This window comes from Fusarium fujikuroi, chromosome FFUJ_chr08, assembly GCF_900079805.1.
Source record: "Fusarium fujikuroi IMI 58289 draft genome, chromosome FFUJ_chr08".
In the NCBI taxonomy this organism is placed as follows: Eukaryota; Fungi; Ascomycota; class Sordariomycetes; order Hypocreales; family Nectriaceae; genus Fusarium; species Fusarium fujikuroi.
The window spans coordinates 1,984,722-1,999,360 of record NC_036629.1 but is presented as its reverse complement, the minus strand read 5'-3'; the positions used below and the strand labels follow the sequence as shown (position 1 = coordinate 1,999,360).

The following is a 14,639-nucleotide window of genomic DNA, read 5'->3' as shown; positions in this document are numbered from 1 at the left end:
CTGCCAAAAGTATGTGTATCAAAGAGGTCATAGTGCAGTAAGAGTCTCAATTATTTAACTATGTAGATAATGACATAATCTTTCATATGCACCTGAAAGAGTTCTCATATAGTCAAAGATTCGCCCCGAAGGCATGAGCACGAAGCTGTCCTTACAAGCTGCATCCTGGACACGAGCCGAATCACACAGACTTATCCCTAACCTCAACTCGCTCCTCCTCAGCTCCAAGCATCTGCTTAGGCGTAGCATCCTCCTCAGAATGAACATTGAGGGATCCAAAGTGCGAATCCAGCTCCTCCAGAGTCTTGTTCTTGGTCTCGGGGTAGCAAGCATAGACAAGAATGGCGGCGAAGACGTTGAAAGCCATGAAAATGAAGTAGACGCGAGGTCCAATGCGGGAAACTGCAACGGGCCAGACCTGGCCGACGATGATCGAACCAAGAGATGAGCCGGAGGAGGAGATGGCGAGACCCTTGGAGCGGCAGTTGGCGGGGAAGATCTCGGAGGCGTAGATCCAAGCGCAGGGTCCAAATCCCATACTGTCTGTGCAATTGTTAGCGTCTTGCGTTCTTGGTGCGTGGTGCAGTGACTTACATCCGACAGTGAAAAAGAATATGAAGAAAATGTTAACGTAGTTGGCGCTTTGGTTGTTCTGGCCGGGATACGCGGTTTGCAGGGCGCCGTTGATCTGAACCTTTGTTAGCAGACGAATAGCGAACCAAACTTATTGTTACTCACCATCAAGCAGAAAGCCATGATGATAGCTCCAATACCAAGAGAATGTCTTCGGCCAAGCTTATCAATGAAGAACATGGCTGCAACAGTGCAGACCACCTGCACAGTTCCGTCGATACCAGAAGCAAGCAGACTCAATTCCTCAGAGGTACCAGCGGCAATGAAGTTGGTGGGGAGGTAGTATCGAATACCGGCGGCACCGCTCATCTGCTGGAGGAATGCAAGAGACCAAGCACGCCAGAGTCGGGACCAGAGTGGCTTCTGCTGAATGAAGACGCGAGCTGAGGTGATGGAGTTCTCCTGATGCCAGAGGATATTGGCGCGGATCTCGTCAAGTTCGGGTTGGATTTCTGTGGCAGAGAGACCACGGAGCTTGCAGAGGGACTCGCTCGCGGCTTCGACTTGGTCTGTTTCGACGAGCCATCGAGGGCTGATGAGAGTTAGCGGGAAGCGCAAAGGACAACTATGATAGACGTACCTCTCAGGAATGAACAAGACACCACCGAGGAAGAGAAGAGCGGGGACGAACTGCATGGCGGTGGACAGGCGCCATTCAAGATCAATGCCATTACCGTAGTCCCAGAAGGAGTAGCCGTAGCCAACCCAGAAAGCCATAGAGATACTGCACCAGTTAGCACTGTACTCGCTCGATGCGACGCTTTACTTACCCAGAGACAATGCCGACCTGGTTAGCAGCAACGTAGAGACCACGATGCTTGGCTGGCGAGATCTCACTGAGATACAGCGGAACAGCGGTGGACACAACACCTGTTCCAACACCAGCGATGATTCGTCCGATAACCATCATGGCCAGGTGAACGGCACCAGTCTGGATCGCAGCTCCGACGCAGAGGAGGCAAACACCACCAAAGCCAGCCCATCTTCGACCATACTTGTTGTTAATGGGACCAGCGAGGAGGGCGAAAGAGGCGAATTGGCCAGCGGCGAAGATAGCTGTGATGAGACCCTTCTCGCTAGATGATGGATGGTCCAGGGCTTTGTTGAAGCCGGGGGAGACGTAGATGGTGCTCAGAATACCGATATCATATCTACAAACTGTTAGTCTTTGGCCAATGCGTGCTGTGAAGTCTTGACATACCCCCAGAAGATGGAACCCATCGAAATGACGAAGATACTGAAGAAGAGCCAGCCGCTCATCTTGCCCTGCGCAGGCACGGCACCCAGCTCGGTGGTCATCTTGATAACAAACAGTCGAAGATAGTAATTGAACAAGTGGTGAGAACTCAAGTGTTCATGCTGTTGAGGTTCCCCGCAAGAAAGTCTGGGGAAGGCATACTTTTTAATCCTTTGTCAAATGGCTCTAAATCTGGGGTAGCGAAGTCGGGTTCTGGATTGAAGCAGGGATTTTCATGGTATGATTCCGCGTTGCGGGGTGCGCTAAAGCTAGAGACGGAGCCTCCGCTTGTTTCTCCTCACTCACGACGGTGGTTCCGTCTGGGGCTTTTGGATGCAACTATTCCGTTTTATGATAAGTTCTAAAGGTCGGTTCATAATGGACTGACTATTAGATGCAGGTTAAAGTCTAACGATTTACGAAAAATACCGATCATCACTTGACCCGATTCCCTGCCATGACCGTCAACGGCACCAACGGGGATTCCCCGTCTCTCGGCGAACTTAAGCATATCTCGTCGACTCGCTTAACTCCCAGCCTCAGCATCCATTCATTCTCTATTCTTACAAACCATGAGTTCAGTCGGAGCTTCCGTCCAAGTCAACACCTGACACTGCAATTCCCGTCCGATCTAGACCCTGTATCGGGACCCCAGAATTTGTCGGACCAAGAGCGATGTCTTTCTTTCACACCATTTCACTTGCAGTATACAGAGGATGAGAGCATTGAGAGCATCTCTCTCATGGCGCGTAATGGCCGCGTTACAGGGCTGTTGGGACTTCCAAGACCGCATGGACCTTTGGTCGCTAAGATTGTTGAGGTCGGTGGCGGATTCCCCTCCGAGATCATAGAACAAGCCGGCCAAGCATTGTGCATAGCTGGCGGTACTGGCATCGCACCATTCATTGGTATGGCTGTGGCCAAAAACTGCAGTAGCAATACCAATGGCCTGAAGCCTAGTCTCATTTGCAGCATTCGCGGGGATGACTTTGGAGTTATTGAGTATCTCTGGAACCATGAGATGCTATACCCGCCAGATTGGAATGTGATTCGAATTTTCGTGACACCTGGAGAAGAAACCGGCGGGATGGCTGCTGGCAAGTCACATGGCTGGTGGTATCAGCAGTTCAGGGAGCTCTTACAAGATCAAAACGACAGCGAAGTCTTCCGCCTCGGGAGAATGGAGAAAGAAGACTTGGAGAGTTTGAGTAAATATTCTGATGACTCAGTGCTCTTTTGCGGAAGCAAGCAACTGGAGTGGCAAGTCAAGATGTGGTTTCTGGGAAAGAAGAATATCCATTGTACAGAGAGATAGAGAAGAATCTTTGTGGTTTTACCTCTGTAAATTATTGAGACTGGGCAGATGACTGAGGAGCATAAAAAATAAATTTACTTATAACACCAATTCCCAGCTACATGTATCTATTCGTACACTCGGACTTCAAAAATACCACCAAAGGCGTTCTCATCGCCATTCAACTCCAGAACTTCAATACCAAGCTCCTTCACCGTCCTACTCTCCTCGAGAACGACCTCACGGCGCGACAGGTGATTCTCATCCTCAACATACAGCTCTCGCTCTCCACTAGAGAGGTCCAACAGACGCCACTTCTTGACACAGAAGGGGATAGTCCTCTCTGGGTGACCTCTCAACACCGACTCAAGCGCATGATCATAGTCTGTATCAAAGTGCACAACAACTTTGTTCACCTTGACAGGGTTATCCCAACCAATCTTGAGAATCTTCCTACCAGATGAGTCGGCACGAGGGACCCAGCAGTTCGTTCTCTTGGTCGGTCGGGGAACGCCATTGCAGATGTTCTCGACCCCCCAAGCCTTCAGAGGTGGATCCAGCGTCAAGGCGAGGTTGTGACCCATTGGCCTTCGAACTGGTGTCCAGCGCTCGAACTCGTCGACTCCGACATCACTAGGCGGGCTTTGAGTACATTCGTGCTCAACAGTCATAAGTGCTGATGCACGTGTCTTGCTGGTGCAGAGGGCCACCGAGTTGTTCTGCAGGAAGGACAGGAAGACATATTGAGTCTGAGGGTTCTCGACCTTGAAGTCGATGACAAGATCATTCTGTCCTGGAACCAGGGAAAACTTTGTCTCAGCCAAGATGACCTCGGGCGTGTAGTTGTAGGGCTTCCGAGAACCTCGAAGCTGAACCGTCAATACGGTGTTTTCGACTGACATGGCTGCGATGGAGAAGGTAGGAACAGGTCCTTGTGAGAGGGGGAGCATCTGCGCAAGACTTCGAACCAAAACCTTTGGTGGTCCATCAGCTTGAAGTTGTGATAGCTCAAAAGATGATCCCTCAATCTGCGAGGCTGAGCGAACAAGATCTTCAGAGTCGTTTAGCTTATACCCAGGAATGAATTGACCAAAGCGCATGAGCTCTCGCTGGAAGTTTTTCATGTTACTCTTGATAAGTAATTCCATGGGGTCGACGCTCTGCTTCTTACAAAGAGAAGCAGCGATACCCAAAGCGTTGGCGTTGGCTCCGCATGTCGCCATGACCCGGGTAGATGCGAAGGCAACGTGGGAAGCCGACATGATGCGGCCTCCGTACATGAGATTTGGAATCTCGGAGCACACCATTGAGGAAAATGGTATTTGGTAAACGCCTGGGACTGTTAGTAAAATGAAAACCTGATCGTATGATGGATGAACTTGCCTTTTGAGTGCCACTGAGTGCAGCCGTCGACTTCGGAGAAGACACCATCAGCGGGATGAAGATCAAGAGACCAGCCTCCAAATGACACAGCATCAGAGTGGTAGCGCTGTTCAACAATGTCCTGCTGCACCATGATAGTGGGACCGACTGTAAAGATTAGCTCTGCTCACAGACAATGCATTTGGGGAACTCACTGAACCGTCTACTCTCCCTCTTCCCCGGAATAGTCCCAACCCACTCAAGCGTCAAATTCTCCGCCTCAGGAAACCTCCCCGAATTCTTAAAATAATCCCAAACTCCATACACAACCTTCCAAAGCTCCCACTTGATCTGCTCCGTATCATGGATAGTATCAAGTCTGCCACCATACTCAATCCACCAGAGATTACAGCCCATCTCTTTCGTGCTAAAGCTCTTGAAGCGAGGAATTTCTCCCTCGACGTCTTTCAGAGCGTATGCTGGTGCGACGTACTTGACGGGCTTACCGGCATCTTTGGTGTAGAAGTAGATGGAGTGGCCAAGAAGATGGCCGTACTCGGAGGATGGGGCGAAGAGCTCGTTGAACTCATCGCGCTTTTCGGCGCCGATTCTGAAGGGAGCGCCGGCGAGGAAGGAGAGTATGCCGTCGCCGGTGCAGTCGATGAATTGTTGAGACTGGATGGTGAATTTGAGGGAGGATTGAGAGTTGAAAGCGCTGACAGAGCTGATTCGATCACCGTCCTTGTCGCAGCCAACAAGAGCAGTGTTGAGAAACAACTGGATATTCGGCTCCAGTCTCACTTTCTCTAAAAGAATAGTATCGAGAATTAGAGGATTTCCCTCAGGATTTCGATACAAATTCTCGAGTAAAATCTCATCAACAAGACCGCCCTCTCTCGCATAGCGATTGTTATTGAACATATGCGACGTAGCTCCAAGGATCCATAATCTGACCTCACTGGAAGCATTGCCTCCGAGAACAGGTCTATCCTGAATGAGAATGACTGACACGCCGTTTCTCGCTGCTGCGATGGCAGCTATAGTACCAGCGAAGCCTCCACCACAGACACAGAGATCTGAGTTCAAGGTGCGGAGCTGAAAGTCGCGGCTTTGTGTTGCTGGCTCGCGACGGAGGACAGGGTCGTGGGATATCCTTGCAGGGGCCATGGTAGCGAAGTCTGAGTGCTAACTAACTGACTAGTGAAGTGTTGTAATATGCGTTCAAGTCAAGCTAGGATGATGATAATGAGTAGATTGCAAGCTATGAAATAGCCTCTTTTATTACTTGCATTCCCAAAGCCTGGAGATCAACCCGACGCCTGCAATAAGTCGTTAGCCAATCTTACGAGCTACATCAACGGAACCGCCGTTAGCTCATTGACTTGCCACTATCACTCTTGCGGTGGTTCCGTTGGACATTCCACTTTTTCCCCGCAACCTGACCCGAGACTCGCATCGGCATCAAGGAGCCGCCTTTGGTCGGCTATTCCATGGTCAGCTAAAGCCGTTCAATGGAGGAATCGGTCCTCGTGATATTTTCATGAGCCTGATTGACCGCTTGTTGCTGGAATTGGCACGTCAGGCCTAAACATTGTTAGGCGAGCGCCGACGATTTGGCATCCACTAGTCTGAGCTGCAAAGCCCACGTTACTATGAGCGAGACTGGAGAAAATGTCCAAGGTCGGCCAATACGGAATGTCACCTTGCGAGTATCGCAAATATTCTCGGCCTGTACTTTCTGTAAAGCTCGGAAGATCAAGGTACGTGAGTTTCAATGAACTCGGTCCAAGACTCATTCCTCGTAGTGCAACGGCGCAACTCCAGCATGTGGTGGCTGCGTCAAGTTTGGCCGCCAGGCAACATGTTCTCTTTCGACGGAATCGCCAAACCGTGGACGAGACTACCCAACCTATCTTCGACAGAAGATTGAAGCCGCCCAACAGCGGCTGAGTCAGCTTAATGCTAGACAGAACAATCTTACTTCGCCGTCAGATACCGAGCGGTCCAACAGGAATGAATCTGCAGAGACCCATCAACGATCTATCATCGATTCACTCATCGCAGATATCGGAGCACTTCCCATAATAGCATGTTCATATCCCTCAGCCGCTGAAGGGCCGACACTATCTTCACTTGTGCTGGCAACTGCAAGCACCAACCAACTCTCATCCGCCCTGCGATTAACCCAAGCCAATGATGTTTCACCATGTTTACCCAAAGAGTCAACGGCCTTGAGTCTGGCAAAACATTATTTTGATCAGGTTTACCCACGAATACCTTTCTTTTCTATCCAAGGCTTCTGGGTGCAGTTCGAGCATGTCTTCTCCGGCGTCGATCCTCCTCGTGAACGCGGACAGGATGGCCCACCACAAGACCCAGCCAGTGTTCTAACGCCGAGTCAAGATGATCTTGATCGCTCGTCGATAAGTCATGGCTACAGCTACTTCACTGTTCTGTTAGTTCTGGCTATATCTGCTTCGAGTCTATCACGAAGTGCTGATAGTGTCATATCAACGCAAGCACAAAGACTATTTCGTACAGCATTGACGTTCCGCGAATCGGCAATCTTACCAAACACTATCATAGGTGTTCAGTCGATATTATTCTTGATTCAATTCGCTACTCTCAACCCTTCGTTACTCGACGCATGGTATCTTATCGGTGTCGGTATGCGCATGTGCGTTGACCTTGGACTCCATCAAGATCCACAGCCTCTTGACTCTGTCGCCACAAGTCTCTTGGAAACACGACGCCGTCTTTGGTGGAGTATGTACTCTTTTGATCGGTCCATGAGTTTGGGATGCGGCCGGCCTACTGAGATATCAGACTCCGCTATTAACGTGTCCCTGCCCACGTTCAGAATCGAGACAGCAGCAACAGCTGTTGAGGTACACGGCTATCTGCAGCGATATCGTGCACTGCAGATACAATCCGAGATATACAATCGCTTGAATAAGTCTCCAAGCTCCGGAGCAGGCGATGCGCGATTAATTCTTGAACAAATCAGCAAGAAGTTGGGCGACTGGAAAGACTCGAGCTCTCAACTACCGAACAAGACCCTTATCGAAAGTGAATGGTTGATGGGTCGCATGCTTCTTCTTAGACCCTGCAGGCTGTTACCTCAACGGACGCATGATGAACTTGGTGAACTATGGCAAGCAGCTGTTGGGTTCATCGCGATATATCGCCGATTGGTCGAGTCTAACTCGATATTCTACGTGCAGATTGCCTGCGAGAAGATTTACTGGACTGGCCTTATGGCTTTCTACAGCTACTGGCACCTAAGAAACAGCACGGCTAGAGATACTAATGCCATGCGGCGTCTGGATGTTTGGATGGTCGTCAAGGATGTCATGTTCATCCTTCGAGCGTTAAGTGAGCGATGGGACCAGGGCAAACTTCTATGTGGACGATTCGATGACGTGAGCACTCGTGTCCTGGAGGTGTCTGAAAACGATATGGGAGATGGCATAGCGGTCGTATTGCCAGTTGAATTACAGAATTTAGAGCAGTATACGAGCTTGACTGTCGTTTGGGCGTCGGGTGACAAAGTGGATCAGAGGAGTGAACATGCGCTGGACACAAACGAGCTGCGGCATTTAGTTTCTGAGATGTTATAATCAGAAGATAATAAAAGAATTCCTTCGTTTCCTCAATGCTCAAGGGCGGCGATGTGCTCATGCGGCTGTCCAAAAGCAGTGGCGTGAATATCGGAAGGTTCCAATGCGTGAGCGGGCTTTCATCAGCTTTGAAAGTGCATTATCCAAAGTTCCATCCATCAAATTGATTCTACCGTGATTCATAGGTGAGCTATCTATCAATTCTTTGCCAGATGATCCTTACCAATCATGACTGTAACATCATTTCCGCACAACAGCCAGCGTTACATGCATGGTATATAAAGCCGCTTACTTGTACCCCTGGCAAGACACCCGAATAGGAATTTGCTGCTCAACCAGTAAAGTCAATTACCGGATGAGCCACCCAGTTTCATTTACAATTAAATGAGTGTCAGCTTTTGATTTGATTGGTCTTTTCAGGCAGTCCTTTTCATGGCGACCATATCAGGCCAAATCGACCAAAGAGAAACAGGAGGACCCAAACTCAAGAGTACAATTATGACGCCCCAGTAAGGATGATATGTGATATATGAACACAAAAGGAAGGTAGAACTGGATATTTTGAGTTGAAATCAGCGTCAACGATGCCGAGTTCCGAGTCGTTCCAAGGCATGATGATCCTGAGTTGAGATATGCTTGAGGGGCCACTTTTGGACTGCTGGTACAAGACCTCAATGTCCAAATCGCATATAAAGGCTAGCCACTTCTCCTGTTATACACATTTCTGTTCCAATTCACTCACTCCGCTTGTGTAGCCTAGCTAACAGCAACAAATCCATATTTTCTATCCGAATCTTCTTCGTCTAACTCAAGTCAGTATATGCTCAACACTAAGCATCCCAAGCTCTAATTCTTTTCAGCATGCATATCACCGCTATCTTGGCCACTGCTCTCGTGGCAGCTAGCAGCGTAGCCGCTGGAATCAATTGCAAGGGCAGTGTGCTTTGCGGCCAAGGCACCGAACCGCTTTCCAACCTCATCAACTATGCCGGTGGCCTCAACGACGACCGTTGGTATCAGAACGGCCAGCACATCGTCTGTGGAGGTTCACTTTGTGCGTTTCTCCAAAACACCGGTGGCCTGCCCGGTCGTGAGATCAAGCGCCTCCTCGGAGAGCTCCGCAATCATGGCTGCAAGTACTGCGGCAGCGTCCCGGTCTTCTTCCCCGATGACAACAATGATGGAGACCATGGTATTCTGACCGTCAACTACGTCAGCAACCCGAACTGCCAAGGAGTTTGTTAAGAGCTCATTCTTCGGCTCCTCTATGTCAAATGGGGGAGCGTTTCCCAGTGCCCTTTATGAGAAAAGCATGTTCGTAAGAGCAATTGGGCGTTTCTTCAAAGGCTAGGAGGATGGACAAAGTGGATCAGTCGAATACACAACTTTTTCTCTCACGCTCACTATTGGGATCATCGGTCCCAGTCTTATAGAGAATCAGGTTTGAGACAGAATCAAGCGAGCTGTAGCACAATGCAGTATGTAGATAGATCAGTGGTACCAAAAACATACATTCATTCAATCGTTGGACATGGCTTAGATTCAAAGTCGAGGATTCCATTTTACACATACATTCTTCTACTCGGTATCCATCAGTTTTATATCTCAAGTATGTGCAGGAAGATCTCATCTTTTCCATTCGGCTAGCGGAAGGTATGTCTGCTCTCGACACCTCATGAAACTGAGTCAAACAAGTATATAAGACATCACAATTCAGTCCTAATCGAAGATATTACAGAAGATAAATCTTCGCCAAAAGTTTTAGAACAATAACTGAGTTCTCTCTGCTGATTTCAGCTCTCAGTCACAAAACTGCAAGTAACACATCTGTAACACTGACATTTATGCGACCAAGGAGCCGGCTCTATTTTTATTCTTTATAATTCTGATACAACCTCCTCTCCGTCTTTGGTGACCTAAAAATACGTCAAACGAAATATTCCAAGTTCTCAAATGCTCGCGTTGTATATACGCCTCGACGCCTCGGCCCTTTAAACAGGTTGTAATGTAAGAATAACTAGGCTTCCACCATTCTTTGATCTACCGTTCTGATTACATCTTTCTGGTGGCGACTAGACAAGCTCAAGAATTTTGCTGTAATAAGCATCGGCCCAGTATTGTTCATATGGAAGACAAAGCACACCAATTCGCGTATACTGATCGACAGCTCCACGGCCCGCCGGCTCCAGAATCAGCCCAGCCCCAATCACCCTCTTTTCTGCTGGAGTCCACATTGATGGGAGGAGTGTTGCTACCAAGATACAAGTGTAGGTCTTGTTGACACCTTCCAAGAAGTTCATATGATCCAAGTAAGCGGTGCATTCATCAACTTTATGGACGCCTTTGGAGGCTTCACACACGATGCGATTCCCGTCTTTATCGTAGGCATCAGGACCAAAGACAAAGTTCAAGCCCAGAGCGTATAGATTAAATGACTTGACAGGGCCACAGACTGTAATACTCCCCTGGAGAATTTGACCTGATGTTTGAGGGCCATTCGTCCTCACTGACCAAGACTCGACTTGCAGCTTTATGTACTGATCGCTATTGTAGGTCATTATGTAGAGAAATCGAATTGGGTATATCGAGGAAGCCCAACACCATGAGGGTCGATTTGTTCCTCGAATCGTCTCTGGCTCAGGCTCTTGGCTTCTCCAAACTGTCCACAGCAGTCCTTGAGGAATATCAGACTCCCATATTCCCGCAACATATTCTTGCGGAAAGCGATGCTGTATTCTTGCAGCGATGCCGGATAGCGCTGGAAGTTTGTCTTTGTACAAGGAGAAGTTTGTGACCGAGTAAGATTCGACAAAGTGGTACCATAATGATATCAGTTTCTCCTTCTGCTGGTTCTCCAAGTTCTGAAAAACATCGATGAATTGTTCGTTCTGGTATTTAAAGATGGTAGGATCCGAGCTTTCGGGATTCGCCTCTGTAGTCTTGCACTCACGACATTCCCATAACAAACTGTTGGCGCCAAAATGGAGTATCCTCTTTGACAAAACTCGCTCCTGGGTAGCCCATCCCCTAGTTAGGAGAGGAGAGTTGCGGATGCTCATCTCCCATAAAGGGCTTGGTGGTAGAATTGAGACATCTCTGGTGCCGCCGGAGTTCTTCTTTAGTTTCAAGGTAACTGGCTTCGGATCGAAAAGCAGCGCAGGCCTATCAAGAAATAGTCCCTGTTGAGAAGAGATAGCACCAGTGGCTGCAATCGTCAACGTCGCATTTTCGTAGTACTGTCCGAATCTCGCCGCTTCATAAGACCAATCATCTTTATGCTTGTTGTCATCTGGTCCTTCGCTCTGCAATATGCATAGAGCATCCACCCACAAATAGCGAAATCCTAACTTTCTGGTGAATATGATGGCATCTTGTACGGTCTTTGCGAGCTCATCCCAAGGCAGGCCAGTTTTTCATATCTTCCAGATTCGACGCTGTTGTTTTAGCAAAGTTGTGTCCTGAACCCCATGCATAGCTAAGAGCAAAATATTCCATCTCAGATGAGGTGTTTGTAATAACTATCTTTGGAACATGTACGCCGTTCTGGGAGCCAACATCGATAAGTCTTGTTGGTTTCGTCGTACGCAGATGGCAGTTATCGGGCTGTATTCGGCATTTGTCATGATTTGCTGAACAGTTCTGGATCCAGCTACTGGCCAAGGTAATAGCTTTCTCAACACCCTCAGCTGATGAAAGATCCGCTATTGATCTCTTCTTGTGAAGACCCCATTCCGCAGATCGTTTCTCATTTTCCTCGTGCATAACAAGCGATATGATGTGCCATCTACAGCGGTCTATGTCTTTCCCAACACCACATGACAACGTTGGCTCCATTGGATCTTGTTTGTCTGTTCCCTTTCTAGGAGCTATAAATTTACCATCAAGACGAAGGGGAATCGAGTAGACGTGTACCCAAAGATGGGCAGCCAATGTTTGGTCCCAATAACATTTTGGGATTTGGTAACAAAAGCATTGGTAGGTGATTTGACACAGAGGACAGCCATTCTGCGCAGATTCTTGAAGTTGGTAAATATTCGGCGACATAGTACGACTGCAATTCGCGTCTTGAACGTTCATCTCAGCGAAGTCTGCCGCGAACTGTGTACAGGAAGTACATAGAGTTTCAGTCATGCTGACAGATGGTAGAAGCATACATGGATTTGTTTGTGAAAAATCAGGCGTAACTTCAACCCTGGCAGACTGTGAGGTAAATAAAGACCCCTCCAAAAAATGCCTACCCGCGCTAGCCACGTGATGATGGCTGACACGACATGCCCGCTTACTGCTGAATTGAAGACATTGGAGCTGTGCTTATAAGCGGACTGATAAATGTAATGTCGAAATAGAAAAACGAGTTTAGTTAGACATGCTAGGATCCTATGAGTTAATTAAGAGAAAAGTGGCGTTGTTCGCTCGAGGCTGAGAAACCCTCCTGAAGTCTAGAGCAAACAACAAACTTGCACTCCAATTCCTAACTAAAGGTATGCCTCAGATTGCCAATAACGGCCTTTTTGAAAAGGGCACTCTAGTGGCAAGTCTTCTGAGGATTTGCTGTTCGATGGGAAAGAAACCACTGTTGAGCAAATTTGACTGCCTGAGGTAGCGAGAACAGATGGCAATTTGCTGCACCAATTTGACCCTTCGCCACACTATTTTGCTCAACGAAATCCTTCCCCACTTCCAAAAAGTCTTCCTCGTTGACACTGACGTCCGTTACAGTCGCCCATTCTCTAGCTCCGTTGACTGACACCGCGAATGAGGTATCAGCCTTTGGTGAGTTTACTCTGTACTCTGCAAGATGAAAGCAGGTACAGTTATCAAATCCAACACCAATAAGTAAGACCTTGGCATTCAGCTCTTCCAAACGAGCCAGGGGGCTCTTTTCTCCCAGCATACTGTCCAGATCATGTCCGTCTGTGATAAACTTCGCCTTTGCACCAATTGCAGCAAATGAGGTTTGAGGGTGCATACTTCTCACTGCACCTGGCCATGTTCTGACTGTCTCAGCCAATACACCCATGTTTTCACTTCGAGTGGTTTTGGGGTTGAACGCAGGTCTGGTATCGCGGATAGTCTGCCACCATTCTTCAGGCACTGGTGGATTAACCCACTTCGACGGGTCTGAGTTGCTGCTAGTGTGTGTTGGGACAACGAGAGTCCCTTCGAGTGTAAGGATGTCGAGAAGAGCTTGGGCAAGAGCTTCAGCTCCGCCGTTGATCCATCCTATGCTCTTAAGGGAGCTGTGGACCAGGACTGTATCTTGTGGTTTCAAGCCGAGGTTTTGGAGGTCCTGAGTAAGAGATGGCCTGGTGCATAAAGGACCGGTAAGAGTAGGGGGCGTCATAGTGAACAGAGAGGTGAGAGAAGTTGTAGAGTGTCGAATATACACAAGGACAGGTGAGAAAACTAGCCAAGTTCGTTCAGTAAATAGGTAACTGAAGACCAACTTATATGAATGTGTACACTAGCCTCTTCGCACCCCCGCCCACTTAACTCCCTGGTTAAATTGTTCACCGACTGAGTCACCATAAGCCATCGCAAAATGCCTGGGTGAAACAGCAAAACAAAACCTGTGACTGTCACATTAATGTGCATTAAGAATCTCATACACCTATATTTATTATGAGTATAATCCTGGCTGCAATTGATATTGACTTGATCATTCTGGAGTCAGAGCAAAACCCAGGCACTGGAGAAGATGGGAATCGAACCACGGATCCAATAGGCCGAGGTTGGTTATGAGGATCTAATCTCCATACGGCTAGCGCAGGATAATTATGAAAAGTGGATGGGAACTGTCCTTGGAGCATATCCACTTCTTGAGCAAGCTCTAGGGTAGCTAATTTCAAGGACATTATCATCTCTTATACAACATTGGATTAGAAATTGTGGTAAAGCTGCGTCTAAGAGCTTGTAGTCTTTCAGCCGTTCTTTTTTTAAACTCTGAGAGTGAGACTACATGACGTCTCTGGAAGTGGTGGAAACATACCGACTCCATTATTTGTATTTGTTGCTAGAGACCAAAACAGAATAAGTTTAGAAAACCCAAAAATCAAGGTACTGTAATGATCACGAAATATGTTAAACTGGAAATAGCAGAGTTTCGGTCAGTGATGCTATGATCAATTTGTTTCGTAGCAATTGCAACGTCGCAATGAAACATTTCCATTGCCAAGCCATTTCGTGACGCACATTGAAGACAGAACCTCGTATTGAAATGACGATCATCCGAGTTCCGTTGCGCCTATCCGTATACTCGCCTGAAATGACTTTCGATGCAAAGAAAATATTATCGATAACTCGGCCGAGAGACATTATCGACGTCATTGCGTTCCTGTCAAAGCGTCTTTTCCATGACATCACTTGAACACTCTAGAACCTCGGCCCAAGATTTCTTCACCCAAAAGGGTTAAGCAACGAGGGATAAAAATAGTAGCTATTTATATCACAGGACCCTGAATCTTGCGACTTTCTAGGCCTGGGCCCTTCTGAA

The 14,639-nt window shown here is 48.0% G+C and overlaps 7 protein-coding genes; 3 read left to right on the top strand and 4 right to left on the bottom strand.

Annotated features, from left to right (window-relative positions):
- Window positions 1-181: 181 nt before the first annotated feature.
- FFUJ_12451 (probable ascus development protein 3) lies at window positions 182-1,932 on the bottom strand (the record flags this gene model as incomplete). XM_023582058.1 has 6 exons in its annotated part: window positions 182-543; window positions 595-688; window positions 739-1,165; window positions 1,214-1,357; window positions 1,404-1,784; window positions 1,835-1,932. The coding sequence occupies 6 exons, from the start codon at window positions 1,930-1,932 to the stop codon at window positions 182-184; spliced, it is 1,506 nt and encodes a 501-aa protein (XP_023434650.1).
- Window positions 1,933-2,327: 395 nt separating this feature from the next.
- On the top strand, window positions 2,328-3,185 carry FFUJ_12450 (uncharacterized protein; the record flags this gene model as incomplete). Its single annotated transcript, XM_023582057.1, has 1 exon — window positions 2,328-3,185. One exon carries the CDS (start codon window positions 2,328-2,330, stop codon window positions 3,183-3,185), a length of 858 nt encoding a protein of 285 aa, XP_023434649.1.
- Window positions 3,186-3,292: 107 nt separating this feature from the next.
- FFUJ_12449 (probable trichothecene C-8 hydroxylase) lies at window positions 3,293-5,693 on the bottom strand (the record flags this gene model as incomplete). XM_023582056.1 has 3 exons in its annotated part: window positions 3,293-4,497; window positions 4,593-4,694; window positions 4,742-5,693. The coding sequence occupies 3 exons, from the start codon at window positions 5,691-5,693 to the stop codon at window positions 3,293-3,295; spliced, it is 2,259 nt and encodes a 752-aa protein (XP_023434648.1).
- Window positions 5,694-6,178: 485 nt separating this feature from the next.
- FFUJ_12448 (related to GAL4-like transcriptional activator) lies at window positions 6,179-8,146 on the top strand (the record flags this gene model as incomplete). XM_023582055.1 has 2 exons in its annotated part: window positions 6,179-6,286; window positions 6,332-8,146. The coding sequence occupies 2 exons, from the start codon at window positions 6,179-6,181 to the stop codon at window positions 8,144-8,146; spliced, it is 1,923 nt and encodes a 640-aa protein (XP_023434647.1).
- Window positions 8,147-9,007: 861 nt separating this feature from the next.
- On the top strand, window positions 9,008-9,391 carry FFUJ_12447 (related to KP4 killer toxin; the record flags this gene model as incomplete). The annotated part of the gene is made up of 1 exon (XM_023582054.1): window positions 9,008-9,391. One exon carries the CDS (start codon window positions 9,008-9,010, stop codon window positions 9,389-9,391), a length of 384 nt encoding a protein of 127 aa, XP_023434646.1.
- Window positions 9,392-10,218: 827 nt separating this feature from the next.
- On the bottom strand, window positions 10,219-12,277 carry FFUJ_12446 (related to tol protein; the record flags this gene model as incomplete). XM_023582053.1 has 2 exons in its annotated part: window positions 10,219-11,448; window positions 11,684-12,277. 2 exons carry the CDS (start codon window positions 12,275-12,277, stop codon window positions 10,219-10,221), a joined length of 1,824 nt encoding a protein of 607 aa, XP_023435192.1.
- A 394-nt stretch (window positions 12,278-12,671) lies between these two features.
- On the bottom strand, window positions 12,672-13,490 carry FFUJ_12445 (related to aminoglycoside N; the record flags this gene model as incomplete). Its single annotated transcript, XM_023582052.1, has 1 exon — window positions 12,672-13,490. The coding sequence occupies one exon, from the start codon at window positions 13,488-13,490 to the stop codon at window positions 12,672-12,674; it is 819 nt and encodes a 272-aa protein (XP_023434645.1).
- Window positions 13,491-14,639: the final 1,149 nt, after the last annotated feature.